Source organism: Budorcas taxicolor, chromosome 3 (genome assembly GCF_023091745.1).
Source record: "Budorcas taxicolor isolate Tak-1 chromosome 3, Takin1.1, whole genome shotgun sequence".
NCBI classification, from domain to species: Eukaryota; Metazoa; Chordata; class Mammalia; order Artiodactyla; family Bovidae; genus Budorcas; species Budorcas taxicolor.
Genome location: NC_068912.1, coordinates 15,424,337 through 15,442,827, shown reverse-complemented (window position 1 = coordinate 15,442,827; position 18,491 = coordinate 15,424,337). Strand labels below are relative to the sequence as shown.

The window sequence follows — 18,491 nt, the reverse complement described above, 5'->3', positions numbered from 1 at the left end:
CATTAATTATCGTTAAAATATACACAAATCGACTCTGAAAGTTAAAATTTATCAACACTTATGCAAACGCAGACTACACAAAGTGCCACTCAGAGAAACACAAATATAAAGATTCAGTAGGAAATCGTAACTGCATAAAGTTAACGGTGGCATATACCGTACTTCTGCAGTAATTTCATAGTTACCTCCTGTTACTAGCTGAAGTCCAGAAGCACAGTCATGCCATTACAAGAAAACGCTCAATTGCCTGATATGTACCAGAGACTACGGTCTAGTTTATGACCAGGACCATCCTTCTCTATAAAGCTGCTCACCCCCAAAGCCTTGAAAGAAAAGGATAAACAGGAGTTACCAGTCTTTGGTATATAAAAAAGAAGGCCCTTTCTCTGGATTGGTTTCATCAATGCTTTGTCCCTGAAGTCAGGAAATACCTTGTGTTTTAAGCTTCTTTTGATATTGGACAATGCCTCTGGCCACCCAGAGCCCAGTGAATTCAACACTGAAGGTGTCTTAAGTGGTCAACTCGCCTCCAAACACATCTCTAATTCAGCCTTCAGATCAGCAGTTATAAGGATCTTTAAGCCTCATTATACGTGATACTCTATGGAAAGGATTATCAATGCTACAAAAGAGTCCTCAATGAAGAGAATGTAAGTCTGGAAGAAGGATTACACTACTGAAGATGCCATCGCTGTCAAAGAAAAACCCAAGAAAGCCACCAAACCTGAAACAATAACTCCCCACTGGAGAAAACCGTGTTCAGATGTTATGCATGAATTCACAGGATTTACAACAGAGCCAATCAAGGAAATTATGAGATTGTGAATATAGCCCAAAAAACATGGGCGTAAAGATTCAACTTTTGGATCTTAGACAAATTCAAGAGCTAACAGACACCACACCAGAGGAATTAACAGAAGATGACTTGACGGAATGCTTCCAGACCAGTGCCAGACCATGAGCAAGAAGACAAAGGGGAAGCTGTGTCAGAAAACAAACTGATACTAGACAATCTGGGAGAAGAGTTCTGATTATTCAAGACTCCTTTTGATTTCTTTTACATGAAGCCTTCATGATATATAGACTCTGAAACCAAAGCATATGGTGGGGAGAGGGACTGGACCATACAGAAACATATTTAGAGAAATGAAAAAGCAAAAAGTCAGAGAGAAATGATAATGTATTTCCATAAAGTTACACTCTCGGCCACCCTTTCCTCCTCCACCACCTCTTCTGCTTCTGCCACCCTTGGGAGAGCAAGACCAACCCCCTTCTTTCTCCTCGTCCTCCCCAGCTGATTCAATGTGAAGACAAAGAGGACAAAGGCCTTTGTGATGATCCACTACGACTTAATGAACAGTAAACAGTCATCATGCCTACAGCCAATAAACTTATCTGTGGTGGATGTGCTTGCCTTTGTGTGAAAATTCAATAACTGTATGGCAAGAAGGGTATGAGATGTTTTTGTGTCATCATCATTATCATTGCCCCAGTATTAGAAAATCCTGTGCAAGACTTGTAACCTATCCTTACACAGGCATAAAGTGAGTGATATAACATAAAATTAACTATGTGGTAGGGCTTCCCTGGTTGCTCAGACAGTAAAGAATCTGCCTGCAATTCAGGAGACTCAGGTTTGATCCCTGAGTTGGGAAGATCCCCTAGAGGAGGAAATGGCAACCCATTCCAGTATTCTTGCCTGGAGAATTCCATGGACAGAGGAGCCTGGCGGGCTACAGTCCATGGACTTGCAAAGAGTCGGACATGACTGAGCAACTAACACTTTCACTTTCAACTATGTGTTAGTTTTATTACTGATTCATAATTATGCTTTCAAACAATTACATTATCTTGCAGTATGCCTCTCTCTTGTAATTAGAGAAACTCTGTATCAATCTATCACAATTATAAAAAATTTAACAGTGTTTCCAATCCTGTTCATGAATATGACTGTAATGTTGTTCAGGTGCTAAGTCGTATCGAACTCTTTGCGACTCCAAGGACTGTACCACCTCTGGCTCCCCTGTTCTTCACTATCTCCAAGAGATCGCTCAAATTCATGTCCACTGAGTCAGTGATGCTATCTAATCATCTCATTCTCTGCTGCTCCTTTCTCCTCCTGCCCTCAATCTTTCCCAGTATCAGGGTCTTTTTCAATGAGTCAGCTCTTCACAGCAGGTGGCCAAAGTACTGGAGCTTCAGTTTCAGCATCAGTCCTTCCGATGAATATTCACGGTTGATTTCCTTTAGAATTGACTGGTTTGATCTCCATTCAGTCCCAACAGTTCAAAACCATCAATTCCTCGGCACTTGGTCTTCTTTATGGTCCAGCTCTGACATCTATAGATGAATACTGGAAACACCAGAGCTTTGACTATATGGACCTTTGTCAGCAAAGTGATGTCTCTGCTTTTTAATATTTTGTCTTCCAAGGCAAATGTCTTTTAATTTTATGGCTGCAGTCACCATCTGCAGTGATTTTGAAGCCCCCCTAAAAATGTTACTGCTTCCACTTTTTACGCTTCTATTTGCCATGAAGTGACGGGAGTGAATGCCAGGATCTTAAGTTTGTTTAATGACTGTAATATTGTATGCCAGAAAAATTTTATAACAATTCTTTCATCAGGGTATTGTGAAGCAATTTTATCAATTACACTACATCAAGCTATCATACTGCTGCTTCTTCATTAGCTTTAACTGTACGGACCTTTGTCGGCAAAGCGATGTCTCTGCTTTTTAATATGCTGTCCAGGTTTGTCATAGCTTTCCTTTCAAGGAGCAGACATCTTTTAACTTCATAGCTGCAGTCACTGTCTGCAGTGATTTTGGAGCCCAAGAAAATAAAATCTATCACTGCTTCCACTTTTCCCCCTTTTGTTTGCCATGAAGTGATGGGACCCGATGCCATCGTCTTAATTTTTTAATGACTGTAACACTGTATGCCATAACAATTCATTTATCTATAGGCAAGAGTACTGTGAAGCAATTCTATCAGCTACACTAGGCTATCATCAAGCCATCATAGTGTTGCTTCTTCATTATCAATACATGAATCCTTACACCAGTAAATAAACATGAATTTCTTTTTCACATTATCTTTCCATTTTTCATATCCAGTGCTTGTGACATGCATGTCTACAGCGTTCTGTGCCATATGAGATAATATTAATGTAGATACTGACAGATGATTCACCTTGTAAACAGATTAACACAAACTTACATTTGGCAATATGGATAAAACAGTAGTATAAAAATGTATTTTGTCTTCCTTACGATTTCCTTAATAACATTTTCTTTTCTCTAGCTTACTTTATTGTAAGAATATAGTACATAAAACACATTACATACAAAATACATGTTAATCAACTATTTACTGTATTGCTAAGCCTTCAACAGGAGGCTACCAGTAGTTAAGTTTAGGGACAGTCAAAACTTCCAGTCAGATTTTTCACTACACACTGGTTTAGCACCCCTAGCCCCCAAGTTCTTGAGGTCAACTGAAGAAAGTCACAGACAAACAAAAGGGGAAGGCAAATGTATTCCAGGATGAGAACTAAACTGGAATGCAATCTCCTACTTTTCTGCTTCAAGCAAATAATGTTTCATAACCACCAGCACACGACACTGTGGACCAGTCACTCCTTCGTGACTCTTCCCTTGGTTTCTGAAACACAAGACTTTCTTGGTTTTTCTCATACTTTCCTAGACAATCCTTCACAGTTTTCTCAAAATCTAAATCCTCAAGCTGTTTTTTTCTACACTTTCTCTTTGATTCTTGGTGTTTTCCTTTCAATGTTTCTTCTGACCTTAACTGTCATAAGATACCAAAATAAATGGAAGACCTTCATAAAGAAAATGACACTCTAATCTCAAAAACAATATGAAAGATGAACTAAAGCAACAAAACAGAACATTTAAAGGATTGTGCTTACATAATTCTCTCTGCACAAAGACCTACATTATTTAGGTACATAATAAATACTTTTGGACACTGATAAATCTTTCTTCATAACCTTGTCAAGAGCCAACACTTTACCTTCACCGTATGGTGTATATTATCCAAGCACGGGGACTTGCACACACTCAACACAAATCAACAGTTCCTGAAACATGTCATCCATTATCAGCAAACGAGCAAGGGAATAGTTTTTTTTTTTAATGACTCAAGCCAAGTTATTGTTTCCCATGCCTCCAATCTTGCTCTTTACCCACCAAAATTAATACATTAAACTGGCATTAAATCAAAATAATATTTGTAAAATCCAAATCAGTTTCTATTGATTTCCTGCTTAAAACTTTTTGACCTTTCTTTTCTGACAGATTAAAAATCAAATCCAAGGTTCTCCATGAACTGAACATTGCTTAACTTTCTACCACAACTCAGATAACTAAATCAAACTACTTACTATTTTCAAAATGCATGTATTGCTGTTTCATAATTTCATGGTCTGCAAAAACTCTATTTACAAAATCCCTCTCTGCCCTCATTCACCAAAACCTTCTTATTGCTCCTTCTAAACTAAGGTGAATCATTTTGTGAGTCATTTCCCAAGCCACAGTATACATAGGACACTATACCCTCTTTTAGGCCACCAATACAGAAGCTATTATTATAGCACCTATGACTTTGTACTGTAACTGTTCCTGTCTGTATCCCCCCACTAAGCTGACATCCTACAGGCAGAGGCCATGTCTTACTCATTTTGGTACAATCACTGCCAAATACTGGACTCAATACATGACTGTGGGATGTTGACAGGATTCCTGAATATAGATGTAAATGTCAAGAATTGTAGAAATAAATAGGCAGAGGAAGCTTAAGTGTCTTGAGTGGGCGGCTTTACCCTCAAAACTCTGCAAAGTAAACAAAGCTAGATGTGGAAAAGTCAAGAGCAGGACTCATAACACACACAGACTCACTGGTGATTCTTACTGCCCGGTCAGTGCGGAAATCCTCGGTGTCTGGTTCGTCAAGGTCTTCCAGGAAATTATATTCCGGATCATCATCATCATCTGCTTCATCTAGGGAAAAAAAAGTTTCAGACACTTATCCAACTGTAAACTCATATCTCTGAAGAATATTAAGATGTTCAGCACCACAGGAAATCTATTCCAATAAAGCACATTTATTCTGAAGTTTTAATTTTTTTTTTTTTTTTGGCCACACCATGTGGCTTGCAGGATCTTAGCTCCCTGACCAGGAATTGAACCCAGACCCTTGGCAGTGAAGGCAGAGTCCTAACCAGTGGACCGCCAGGGAACTCCCTATTCTGAAGTTTTTAAACTACTTACTCTTCTTTTCCTCAGTGCCTGTGTATAGATCATTTCCCATAGCTGACTCATCTCACCTATTCTCCCCACTAAGCTAAGTTCCTTCCTTCCTCCAAACAAGACTTAAAGTTCTCAAAATGCAGCCAAAGTCAAAAAAGTGAACATATAATTTATCTCAGTAAACTCACTTAGAGTAGTGCATCTCATTAAAATAATATTTTTGCAAAATTCTTTATACAAAGGCATTGACAGTAAAAGAAAACAAAATAACCCAATTCCCGATAATTAAGGAATGACTATACTTAAGATGCCTTAAGATGTATAAGATGTATAAGACAGAAGATACATGCAGAATTTAAGCATTATATACATGTTCAACATATACATGACAAAAGGACAACACAACACTCATATAACGCTCGTAAGCGTGAAGAAATTATATCCCTACAATAAGACTCAGAAACAACTAAAACTACACAAAATACTAAACATTTGTTATATAAGAATACAGAAATACAGGTATTCTTCTCCCTGATACTCTTCTCTAATGTTGATGCTATCATGTCTTTTAGATTCTGTCTCACTGTTCACACATTGTTGGCAAGGCACAAGCGGGGAAGCTGGAAGCAAACTCAAGGAGTCATAGGAACTGCAGACGTGTGTCTTCTCTCCAGGCTGGCACAGCGGCCACAGTAGCAGACACGCTATATTCTCTCGTGGTTGACCCGGTCAACACACAGCCATAACGCAGCCTCAAGGGCTTTTCGGGTGGAGCTTTCATGTTTACAGAAAAAAAGTGGCCCATGACCAAGTGGGTACATCTGACATACATGCACAGTGCTATAAATGATCTCAGCTGCTACCTAATCGTGTGATTACAAAACGTGAGGCGAGTGAGAGAGGCCGTGGGGCAAGAAAGCCTGACCATCAGCGTCTTGGCTAATCTGCTCTTTCCTTACATTCCACCCGTTCAGGGTCTCCCCTCACAATCCATGTGCAGTCCGTCTTCCACGATACCCCCTTGGTGAGTTAACACAGACCCTCGATCCCACATTCTACACAGCAGTAGATGCTACAACAAACAGTTACATCCCCAATGCAGAGCAAAACCCAACGCCCGGTGTCACCTGGAACTCATGTTGCAGTCCTTGCCCTCGTGGGGCTAGAAGAGCCACCCACTGCATGTGGAGTGCCTTTATCTTCCATGGCCAGCCCACCATCTGCCCTTGTGAGATTGCAGGAAAGCCTCGACAGAGGCAACTCCACCCCTGCAGGGCTTTTTACTAAGGACCCGCAAAACCACCCACAGGCACCAGGCCCACCCGCTCAAAGAAGGATTTCTGCAGCATTCACAGCCCACCCACATGATTCCTTCCAAATGCTTTCACACTTCTAAATCTGCAAGAGAGTCAGAAGTTAGTAACACATCATAGCACACATCCTTCACAGAACCCTGTTCTAAACCTAGGACACAGCCTTCAGAGTACACTGTTCTAAATCTGCAAGACAGGACACAGCTAGATCTAAAGACAGGACATAGCCAATACAGTATACCTTCACACAAATCAGCCCACATTTGCACCTGTGTAACCCCAAAGCAAACTCAATATGCCAGCAAATTTGGAAAAATCAGCAGTGGCCACAGGACTGGAAAAGGTCAGTTTTCATTCCAGTCCCCAAAAAAAACAATGCCAAAGAATGCTCAAACGACCGCACAATTACACTCATCTCACATGCTAGTGACTTCTCTGGTGGCTCACACGGTAAAGCGTCTGTCCACAATGCGGGAGACCTGGGTTCAATCCCTGGGTCGGGAAGATCCACTGGAGAAGGAAATGGCAATCCACTCCAGTGCTATTGCCTGGAAAATCCCATGGACAGAGGAGCCTGATAGGTTACAGTCCATGGAGTCGCAAAGAGTCGGACATGACTAAGCAACTTCACTTTCTTTCTTTCACATGCTAGTAATGCTCAAAATTCTCCAAGCCAGGCTTCAGCAATATGTGAACCGTGAACTTCCAGATGTTCAAGCTGGTTTTAGAAAAGGCAGAGGAACCAGAGATCAAATTGCTAACAACCACTGGATCATCGAAAAAGCAAGAGAGTTCTAGAAAAACATCTATTTCTGCTTTATTGACTATGCCAAAGCCTTTGACTGTGTGGATCACAATAAACTGTGGAAAATTCTGAAAGAGATGGGAATACCAGACCATCTGACCTGCCTCTTGAGAAATCTGTATGCAGGTCAGGAAGCAACAGTTAGAACTGGACATGGAACAACAGGCTGGTTCCAAATAGGAAAAGGAGAACGTCAAGACTGTATATTGTCACCCTGCTTATTTAACTTTTATGCAGAGTACATCATGAGAAACGCTGGGCTGGAAGAAGCACAAGCTGGAATCAAGATTGCCAGGAGAAATATCAATAACCTCAGATATGCAGATGACACCACCCTTATGGCAGAAAGTGAAGAACTAAAAAGCCTCTTAATGAAAGTGAAAGAGGAGAGTGAAAAAGTTGGCTTAAAGCTTAACATTCAGAAAACGAAGATCATGGCATCTGGTTCCATCACTTCATGGGAAATAGATGGGGAAACAGTGGAAACAGTGTCAGACTTTATTTTTGGGGGGGCTCCAAAATCACTGCAGATGGTAACTGCAGCCATGAAATTAAAAGATGCTTACTCCTTGGAAGAAAAGTTATGACCAACCTAGACAGCATACTGAAAAACAGAGACATTACTTTGCCAACAAAGGTCCGTCTAGTCAAGGCTATGGTTTTTCCAGTGGTCATGTATGGATGTGAGAATTGGACTGTGAAGAAGGCTGAGTGCCGAAGAATTGATGCTTTTGAACTGTGGTGTTGGAGGAGACTCTTGAGAGTCCCTTGGACTGCAAGGAGATCCAACCAGTCTATTCTGAAGGAGATCAACCCTGGGATTTCTTTGGAGGGAATGATGCTGAAGCTGAAACTCCAGTACTTTGGCCACCTCATGAGAAGAGCTGACTCATTGGAAAAGACTCTGATGCTGGGAGGGATTGGGGGCAGGAGGAGAAGGGGACGACAGAGGATGAGATGGCTGGATGGCATCACTGACTCAATGGACATGAGTCTGAGTGAACTCCGGGAGATGGTGATGGACAGGGAGGCCTGGCGTGCTGCGATTCATGGGGTCGCAAAGAGTCGGACACGGCTGAGCGACTGAACTGAACTGAACCCCAAAGCAGCCCTGGCCAGCTAGGGCCCCCTTCAGGCTCTTCACACTTTCGAGATGGTGCCTTGCATGCTGTCCCTCTACTTCTCTCAGTAAGGACTCACAAAATCCTCCCACAGGAGGCAGCCCACCCCTTCAAAGAGGGGATTTTTGTGTCGTTCACAGCTCAATCACGCATCTGTATCTTCAGGATCACAGCCCACATCACGAGTTCATGTAACTGCTTGTATCCCTTGCTCTGGGTGCTTCTCACACCTGGTAAACTGCTGCTCCAGCTGCAGTTGCCTCCATAGCTAGTGTCTGGGAGTTCTCCTGCATTCGTCCACATGGTGTGGATGGCGGCATTAATCCGTTTCATCACGGTGCGTGTTTGGTTAGGCACCCCCTGCATGAGTCGCCTAGCGTTCTGCAACCTTTGTCTCAATGCGGGGTGAGTGGTTATACATGCCAACTGTTCTCTTTTGTCTCTGGAACAAAGGATACCAAACACTCCTGTGTCCCAGACTCACAAAAGCTGTGCTGCCAACGGTTCTCCTTGCTTTTGCTGAAACTGCTTACCCAAGTCGACCAACTCCACCTGAGTATATGGGCAATACGGCGTGAACTCAGTCACACTGGGGGCCCCTTGAGGATGCTCCCCCTGGGCCATAGGCTGCTCATGCTTCACCTTCTGCTGTAAATAGGGCCTTGCTGCCAAGTGGGGACCCAAGGTCTCACGATGTTCACCATCATCGTCCCTCACCGCATAGTCCGAGGCACTGGGTTCCTCCTCAAGGCCATGCATCTCTTGTTTCAGCATACACATGCAAGGTTCCAACTCTTCTTCTTATCTTTGCAACTGGCACACCTGCGTGGCATCACAGAGGGCACTATCCATATTCGCCTTCAAGGCAGTTAGGAAAATCCACCCCACAGTGCCAGCAGCAATCCATGCCACCTTGTCAGGCAAACGGCAACTCACCACCTGTAATGCCTTTTCAATGCTATCTGGTGAACTACCCGCCACTTCCCAGCCTTTCATCAGGGTCCACACCGAGAAAACTGCGGCCACCTGGTAACACAGGCTCCTCTACCTCCTGGGTATCCTGTCAACTATCCCAACTGTCTTGCTGTTCCTCACTGTGCACACTGTTCTCTGAACTCAGGGTAGGCAAGGCGCAAGCAGGGAAGCTGGAAGAAAACTCAAGGAGTCATAGGAACTGCACTGTTTATTCTCTCCAGGCTGGCACAGCAGCCGAAGCAGCAGACACACTGTATTCTCTCGTGGCTGACACAGCTGACACACAGCCATAATGTAGCCTCAAGGGCTTTTTAGGGGCAGCTTTTATGTGTTTACAGAACAAAAGTGGCTCATGACCAAGAAGGTACATCGTGACGCGTAGTGTTTTAAGTGATCTCAGCTGTTACATAACCATATATTTCTAAAACGTGGGGCGAGAGCAAGAGGCTGTGGGGCAAGAGAGCCTGACCACCACCATCTTGGCTAATTTGCTCTTTCCCTACAGACTGCTAAATAAAAATGATGAAGGAGTCAATAAAATACAGAATTGTTATATTAAGGTGAAATTTTTCCCAAGACAACTTTAGATGAGCATCATCTAACAGACCTTTCTGCAAGGGTGGAAATGTTCTAATTCATATGCATCGTACAACAGTAATCACATGAGGCAACTGAGAACTTGAAATGCAGCTAGCGCAACTGAGGAACTGAATTAAAACAAAAACACCTTACCACTGTACAGCCGTTAAACAGAAGCGGGAGATCTGTACACATCACAATAGAAAGATCTCTAAATTATATTAAGTGGAAGAAGCAAGTTGCAGATGAAGGATAACATGTATAGTATGATGCCTTTCATGGAAAAAAAGATAAATATGTGCTTGACTGGATACAAAGAAAACAGTTAGAAAGAATTAATAAACACTGAAGAATGGAACTCTTCACTTTGTGCCCTTCCATAATGTTTTGATTTTTCACAACAAATGAGTATCTTTCATTAAAAATAAAAATATATACACACACATCTTTGATTCACCATCACTGAAAAATCTGTACTGATAAACCCCAATCTAACCTGATAATCTTTTTAAATTTTTATTGGAGTATAATTAACATACAATGTTGTGTTAGCTAACCAGATATTCTTTACTCAACATTTATTCTGTTTACAATATATAAATCTGCATTGTTTGTATATAGTTATTTAAATGTGAAGTCTTTTTCACCCGTCTATAGGTATCTCCCCAATAAAAATGTTTTAAATCCTTGGGAATGGAATCCTGTCTTCCTAATCTCTACGGTACTTTCTATGTAAGCCTCTTTAGAGCAGATTCTTTACAAGTGTTGCGAATAATATAAGTTCCAGAGAAAGCCTATATCAAATGGATACTGTACACACATTTGGACCCCCATCTGTTTAGGTGCAAGATCTACAAAGAAGGCTTCTGCTTGTATCATACAAGTGGGCCAGCCAATATTCTCAGAGAATTCATTTGGTAAGCATGCTGAAAAATCATTTGGGAAGGTTTCTTCTGAGTTCTGCTTGGCTTTTAGTACTTTGATTGTGGAACCTACCCTCTGGGTCTAATTACTTTGTTGACATATTAACACCCAGTGTCAGCATTTACCCAGCTGATCTCAATTTGGTGTACCCACTCCTTTAGTAGACCTCTTAAATTATTTTTTGCAAATGACACTCTTAATAATATGAAGAGCAGATGGTACTAGGAACATACGAAAATAACCACATAACACTACAAAAATAAACCAGCATATTGCTGAAGTTTGGTACTGTGATCTATATCCAGCATTATTTCCTACTTAACAGCACTCATTAAACTCAGCTGTTAGATGTGGTTTCTAAATCTACCCTAGTTACTGGCTTCATATTCTCTTTTTTAAAATAGATCCTACTAAGGAAACAAAACAATTCTGTTTTAAAGAAAAGATTTTCACCCTCCCCACTAACCATTATTCCATTTCCTCAATTGACCCTTATCATACTCTTCTATTCCTCCCTTGCCAGTAGTTTCTAACCTTTAGGACACACAAGAATTAGATCCCTAGATGATACCCTTTAGAGATTCTGATTCAGTAGGTACAGGGCAAGGCCCTGGAATGGAATTTACATCTTAACACCATCCAACAAAAACATCTTTACACACTCTGATTCTGATTCAAATTCTAGACACTAACTATGAGAAACACTGTCCTCGTGCCGCTGCTGCTGCTAAGGCGCTTCAGTCGTGTCCGGCTCTGTGCGACCCCATGGATGGCAGCCCACCAGGCTCCCCCGTCCCTGGGATTTTCCAGGCAAGAGTACTAGAATGGGTTGCCATTGCCTTCTCCGTGAGAAACACTGTCCAAGCTCCCAAAATCCTGACAGCCAACCCAGTCTGACCTTTCCTCCTCAATAGCCAGTATGTCAGCTTTTTCAACGAAGGTGTTAACAATTAAGGCACCAAAGCTGCTGGACTAATAAAGCCACGAGACGTCACTAACGATATTTTGTCTTAGCTTAGGTCTAAGGATAAAATGCAGAGCTTGCTTATGAAGTATCATATGCCTTTAAAAAATGCTTTCATGCCCCAAGACTTCTTTGAGACATGTTCCTAGAAAACTAAACTGGGTTCTAATTCTAGCAGTATAACACATGGATTCTGAAACACAAAGTAACACAATGAATTTCTGAGACTTTTATAAAATGGATAGAATTATCTTTGTCCCTGTTCATTCCCTTCTGTAGAGGTTTTTGAGCCTTGTGAGCCTTGGACTTTGAGATGGGTTGATAGAAAAAGGAAGTGTCAATAAATGAACTTCAAGAAAATTATAAATCTCCCCAAAGAAAGTGACATAAAAAAGCTTCATGTATGTAGATGTGGACATTTTTCTGGGGAGTGGCTGCATAGCTTTCAGCACATTCTCAAAGGGGTAAGGAATCATCTGGAAATCACTACAAACTAAGGCAATCTCTCATTTCCTCTACATTTACAGAAACACTGCACAAAATGATGAATGATACCTGATTTTCACTATAGTACACCTGCAAAAAAATCACCAAAACCAATTTTAACAATCTTTATTTCACTGTTTTAAAGAAAGAACTTTTACTTATATTCTAAAACAAATAAGGGTTGCAGCAGGATTCTTACACCACGTATGACTGTAGTCAACGTTGCTTGCGTCTGATCAATTCTCCTTCCCTACTTCTGGAAACACTATCACTTCTTCTGAGTAACTACTTATCCCAACCACACTGTTTATGAGGTGCTGCCAATCACAGACCTCCATGCTTCCTATCAAAGCCATGCAACACCAAGAGAGTGGGTATGTGATCAAACCAAACCAATCAGAGTTGCTCCTCTGGACTTTTCCAACTGGAGCCTGTAGGGGAGATTTCTTCTGATGTGGGAACAAAGCAAGAAGTGAATGGTGTGTTTATGATCATATTTCCAGCCTTGTAGAAAAAAAGGTTTAAGAATCGAGTTGACTGACAAAAAGAAGTAGAAATAACAGCTGTAGAGAGAGAAAGTGGGCCTAAACAGTGCCTCAATTCCACTGCAGGTTTTTCTGCCCTTTCCAAAGTCTGGTTTCATTTGCCCTTCAGCAAGCTGAGAGTTAGGATTCTTTCACTTGCATCAGGAAGAATCTTAACTAACACGATAGTCTTTGAGTAAAACGATGCGCTCTCATGCAATCATATATAAAATTGTATGTACATTTATGTTTCAGAGGCAGAATCTTAGCAATCAAAAGATTCCCCAAAAGACTCTTTAACAGAAAAAAGGGAGGGGGGATTTAACTACTGATTTAGAGTATATTATTAAATACAAAATTAAATCAACTGAAAACACCCCTTTCGTTAAGATTTTAACTAATGAAAATTTTACCATAGAGACCATGGACAGAGAGGACAGTAAATGCAAACAAAAGCAGTTACCTTCATTCCCCACATCATCATTCATAAGTCCTCCCAGCCACATCTTCCAGTCCTCATCGTCTGCTGTATTGGGGTCGTACATGTCTGGGGTGATATCTGGAGCTCGGAGCTCTGCCTCTAGCTGCCCCAAGGGAACATCTTTCAGTGGCATCTTAGAGCGAGTTCGGAAAGCAATGAGACTGTCATCCATGGGCTAGATGATGGAGAAGGAAACAAAAATCTATCACTGGATGCCTAATGCTTTCAGGTTCTCCAAACTTCATCATATCCTGTGCACTTTTCTTCTTAGCTTAAACCACAAGGTCTCTTCTCTAAATCATTTGGGTTTATTATTCTTTTTTTCTTTTTTGGGGTTTATTATTCTTTGAGAAACATAAAGGACAATGACATCAATTATTTTTATTTTTTCTTGTTGTTTTTTGTTGGTGGTGGTAGTACCAATCTCTCTTTATTAAAGGTTATATTTCATTTATAGTTATTATAAAGTACTGGCTATATTCCCCATGTTGTACAATATATCCTTGTATCTTATAATGACATCAGTTTTAAAACCAAAATTTCAGCACCACCACCAACAAAAAAATGAACAAAAAACTTGATGTTGTCCTTAAATTAAGATAAAATTTACATACCATAAAACTCACTCTTTTAAAGTGCATAACTGTGTAGGTTTTACACTTGAGTGAGCACCACAACTATCTAATTCTAAAACATTTTCATCACCCCCCAAAAGAAACTCCATTTTTCCTAGCAGATGCCCCCCATTCTTCCCTGATCCCAGTCTCTAATAATCACTAATCTCTCTGACTCTATGATTTGCTTATGATGGCAATTTTACATAAAAGGAATCATACAATATGCGGCCTTTTGTCTCTGGCTGCTTTCATCTAGCATGTTTTCAAAGTTCATCCATCCTGTAGCATGTATCAGTACTTCATTCTTTTTTACTGAGAAAAAAGGAAAGGAATAGAGAAATTCTATTCATATTTTTCCCCATTGTTTAACTGGGTTGTCTTTTTATTGTTGAGTTATAAGAGTTCATTACCTATTACAGTATTGTAATCAAAGGTCACAAAGATTTACTCTTGTTTTCTTGGAACAGTTGCATCGTTTCAACTCTTAAATGTAGGTGAGTTATCTACTTTAACTTCTGAGGGTGGTTTGAGGTAAAATCAAACTTCATCCTTTCACACAGGAGTTTTCAGTTGTTGCAGCACCAACTGCTTTTTGTTTATTTTCTATTGTTTTTCCAAATTCTTTTCTCATTTAGGTTATTACAGAATAGCAAGCAGAGTTCCCTGCTTCTATATAGTCGGTCCCTGTTAGTCACCTGTTTTAAATATAGCAGTCTGTACACATCAACCCCAAACTCCCAATCTAGCCCTCTCCCCTAGTCTTCCCCCTGGTTTCTAAGACTGTGAGTCTGTTTCTGTTTTGTAAATAAGATTCAAAAGGATATACACATCCCCATGTTCACTGCAGCACTGTTTACAACAGCCAGACATGGAAGCAACCTAAACGTCCACTGATCAATGAATGGATAAAGATGTGGTACGTATATGCAAATGAAGGTTATTCAGCCATTTAAAAAAAAAAAAAATGGGGACTTCCCTGGCGGCCCAGTGCTTAAGACTCCAGGCTTCTACTGCAGGGTGCACAGGTTCAATCCCTGGCTGGGGAACTAAGATCCCACATGCTGCACAGTGCAGCCAAAAAATTCAAAAAATAAAACATTAGAAAAAAAAAAGAATGAAGTAATGGGGTCTTCCTCGGTGGTCCAGTAGTTAAAAATCTGCCTTACAATGCAGAGGAATCAAGTTCTATCCCTGGTCTGGGAACTAAGATCACCGTGGAGCAACTTAGCTCACACCTCACAACTCCTGAGCCTACGTGCCACAACTAGAGAGCTCGTGTGCCACAACGAAAGGTCCTGCATGACGCAACAAAGACCCCATGTCCTACAACTGGGATGCAGCCAAATAAATATATATTTTAAAAGATACTCAGAGTATATTTTTAGAAAGAATGAAATAATGCCATTTGCAACAACATGGATGGACATACTAAGTGCATCAAGTCAGGTGGAGAAAGACAAGTAATATATAATATTACTCGTATGTGGAATCTTAAAAAAAAAGACACAAATGAACTTATTTCCAGTTATTGTAGCACCATTTGTTGTAAGACTATTCTTTCCTCATTAATTGGTCTTGGCACACTTGCTAAAGATTAAACAGTTCAAAGTGAAGTCACTTAGTTGTGTCCGCCTCTTTGCAACCCCATGGACTGTAGCCCGCCAGGCTCCTCTGCCCATGGGATTTTCCAAGCTTCTCCAGGGGATCTTCCTGACCCAGGGATCGAACCCATGTCTCCCGCATTGCAGGCAGACTCTTTACTGTTTGAGCCACCAGGGAAGTCCTAAAAGATTAACTGACCACAAATTAAAAGTTTATTTTTTTTTTAACTTTTAAAAAACTTTTCCTTTATTTTTGTCTGCACTGGGTCTTTGCTGCTGTACAAGGGCTTTCTCTAGCTGCATAATCAGGGGCTACTCTCCAGCTGTGGTACGTGGGCTTCTCGCTGCGATGGCGTCTCTTTTTGTGGAGGACAGGCTCGAAGGCATGAGGGCTTCAGCAGTTGCAACAAGCAGACTCTAGAGCATGTGGGCTTCAGGAGCTACAGCGCACGGGCTTAGCTGCCCTGCAGTGTATGGAATCTTCCCAGACCAGGGACTGAACCTGTGTTCCCTGCAATGGCAGGTGCACTCTTAACCGACTACCAGGGAAGTCCTAAGAGTTAATTTTTATACACTCAATTCTGTTCCACTCAGTTCAGTTCAGTCGCTCAGTCGTGTACGACTCTTTGCGACCCCATGAATTGCAGCACGCCAGGCTTCCCTGTTCATCACCGACTCCCGGAAGTCTATGTCTATTCTTATGCCAGTACAAAACTGTCTTGATTATAGTAACTTTGTAATAAGTTTTGAAGTCACTAAGTACAGACTTCCAACTATTCTCATTTTCAAGACTGTTTTGGCTATTCTAGGTCCCTTGCATTTCCATTTGAATTTTAGGATTAGCTTGTCAGTTTCTGCAAAATAAGCAGCTCACATCTGGAAAGGGGCTGTATGGAATTTGTAGATCTATTTAGGAAGTTCTCCCTAGACTACTGCAATAATGTCCCAACAGATTTCTGTTTCCTCTCTTGCTCTCCTATAGTTCACTTCCCACATCTTAGCCAAAGGGACATTTTTAACATTAAATCAGAAAATATCACAAAACAGCTTTTTTAAATGTTCCCAGATCTTTTAGATGCCTGCCTCCTGCTTATTCAGATCTCAGCTCAAATGTGCCCTCCTCAAGGAGGACTTTTTTGGTCATCCTATGTACAGCTCTACAATAGGCACTACCTTATTTCCTTGGTTTTATTTAGTTCATTTCTTACCCATCTCTGAAATAATTTATGCATTTATGGTTTATCTCTCTCCAACAGACTATAACGTAGAAGAGGAAAAGACCTTTTCTGTCTCGTACAGTTATTCCCCACCTTCAGTCGTTCAGTATGTGTATGAATAAATGATTACATAAAAGCTATTATATCCCAACACTATTACGCATTCACTCCAAAGCAGGGTGATCAAATTAAGTGACGCTTGGGACTCCCTGGCAGTCCAGTGATTGTAAAACTCTGCACTTTCACTGCAGGGGGCACAGGTTTAAACACTGGTTAGGGAACTAAGATCCTGCATGCCACTCAACTCAGCCAAAAAAATTTTTTTTAATTTTTAATAAAAATTTTAAAAATTAAATGGTCCTTTCAGAGCTGTTTTATTCAATATTCTGTTTTTAAATTTTAAGACAGACATATTTTTCATTGACCAGCAAGACTACTGGGGAAAACCTAAACATTAAAAAGAACTACCTAGGGCACCTGAAGCTATCACAACATTGTTAATTGGCTATATTCCAATATAAAATAAAGTTTTATAAATAAATAAAATTCACGCTTAAACTTATCAAAAAATAGAACTAGCTAATGATGGTGATTTAGAAAGTCACCATTTGACAATAACCATAGTAATGATTGTTTCAATCAAGAATAAGCAATGGAGGCTAAAATAAGTGGGTGAAAAGATGTTTTACCTTAAAAAAAAGGATACATATTAATTGATTTTAAAATGGAAAAATAACATTTCTACAGCAAGGAGAAAAAAAGCCGACACGACCTTAACCATATGATCAAATTTAACATGACAGAAGCCACGTGCCTCCTGATACAGTGCACTGAAAAGGACACATCACTTCTGGGATATCTGTGCCCAGGAGTACATCAGCTGAATCAAATCATGAGAAACTATTAGAAAAGTCAAAATAGAGGAATAGCCTGTTAAATAACTGCTTCATAAGGTTCAAAAACGTCAAGGTTATGAAAGACAAAGAAAGACTGAGAAACTGTTCCCGATTCAAAGTGTCTAAGAGACAAGACAACTAAATACAACATGGAATCCTAAACTGGATCCCGGATCACAGAAAAATTGTTCTTCTTTGGCTTTATACAAAAGACTATTGGGACAATTGGTAAAATCCAAATAAGGACTTTAACGGATTTTATATACAATATTATATATTCTTATTTTCATAATCAACTGTCCTCATTTTTAGGAAATATACACTAAGGTGTTTAGGGGTAAAGGAGCATCACGACTGCAGCACACGCCAAAGTAACTCAGGGGGAAAAAAAGTGTACAAAGAGAAAGAAGGAGAAGATGCTCAAGCAACTGTGGGAGAGCTTGATTTGGAGGAGCCTGGCTGAAGGCTGCTTCTCTGCTCCACATTTAAAAATCCTCTCTAAAAAAATAAAAATAAAAATAAAAAAAATCCTCTCTGTGGGACTTCTTTGATAGTCTCATGGCTGAGAGTCCACACTCCCAATGCCGGAGGCCAGGTCCACTCCCTGGTCAGGGAACTAGATCCCACATGCCACAACTAAGAGTTGGCATGCTGCAGCTAAAGATTCCACATGCCACAATGAAGATACAGTGCAAACAGATACATAATTTTTTTTTA

The 18,491-nt window shown here is 40.6% G+C and overlaps 1 protein-coding gene across 3 annotated transcripts in view; it reads right to left on the bottom strand.

Moving 5' to 3' along the window:
- Positions 1 to 18,491, bottom strand: part of GON4L (gon-4 like) — a 140,449-nt gene that overhangs the window by 31,675 nt on the left and 90,283 nt on the right. For all 3 annotated transcript variants that reach the window (XM_052637631.1, XM_052637630.1, XM_052637629.1), the window contains exons 11-12: positions 13,426 to 13,618; positions 4,921 to 5,022 (exon numbers count right to left, since the gene is read on the bottom strand). In XM_052637631.1, the coding sequence (XP_052493591.1) occupies positions 4,921 to 5,022; positions 13,426 to 13,618 (295 nt within the window). The remainder of the gene's footprint in view (positions 1 to 4,920; positions 5,023 to 13,425; positions 13,619 to 18,491) is intronic.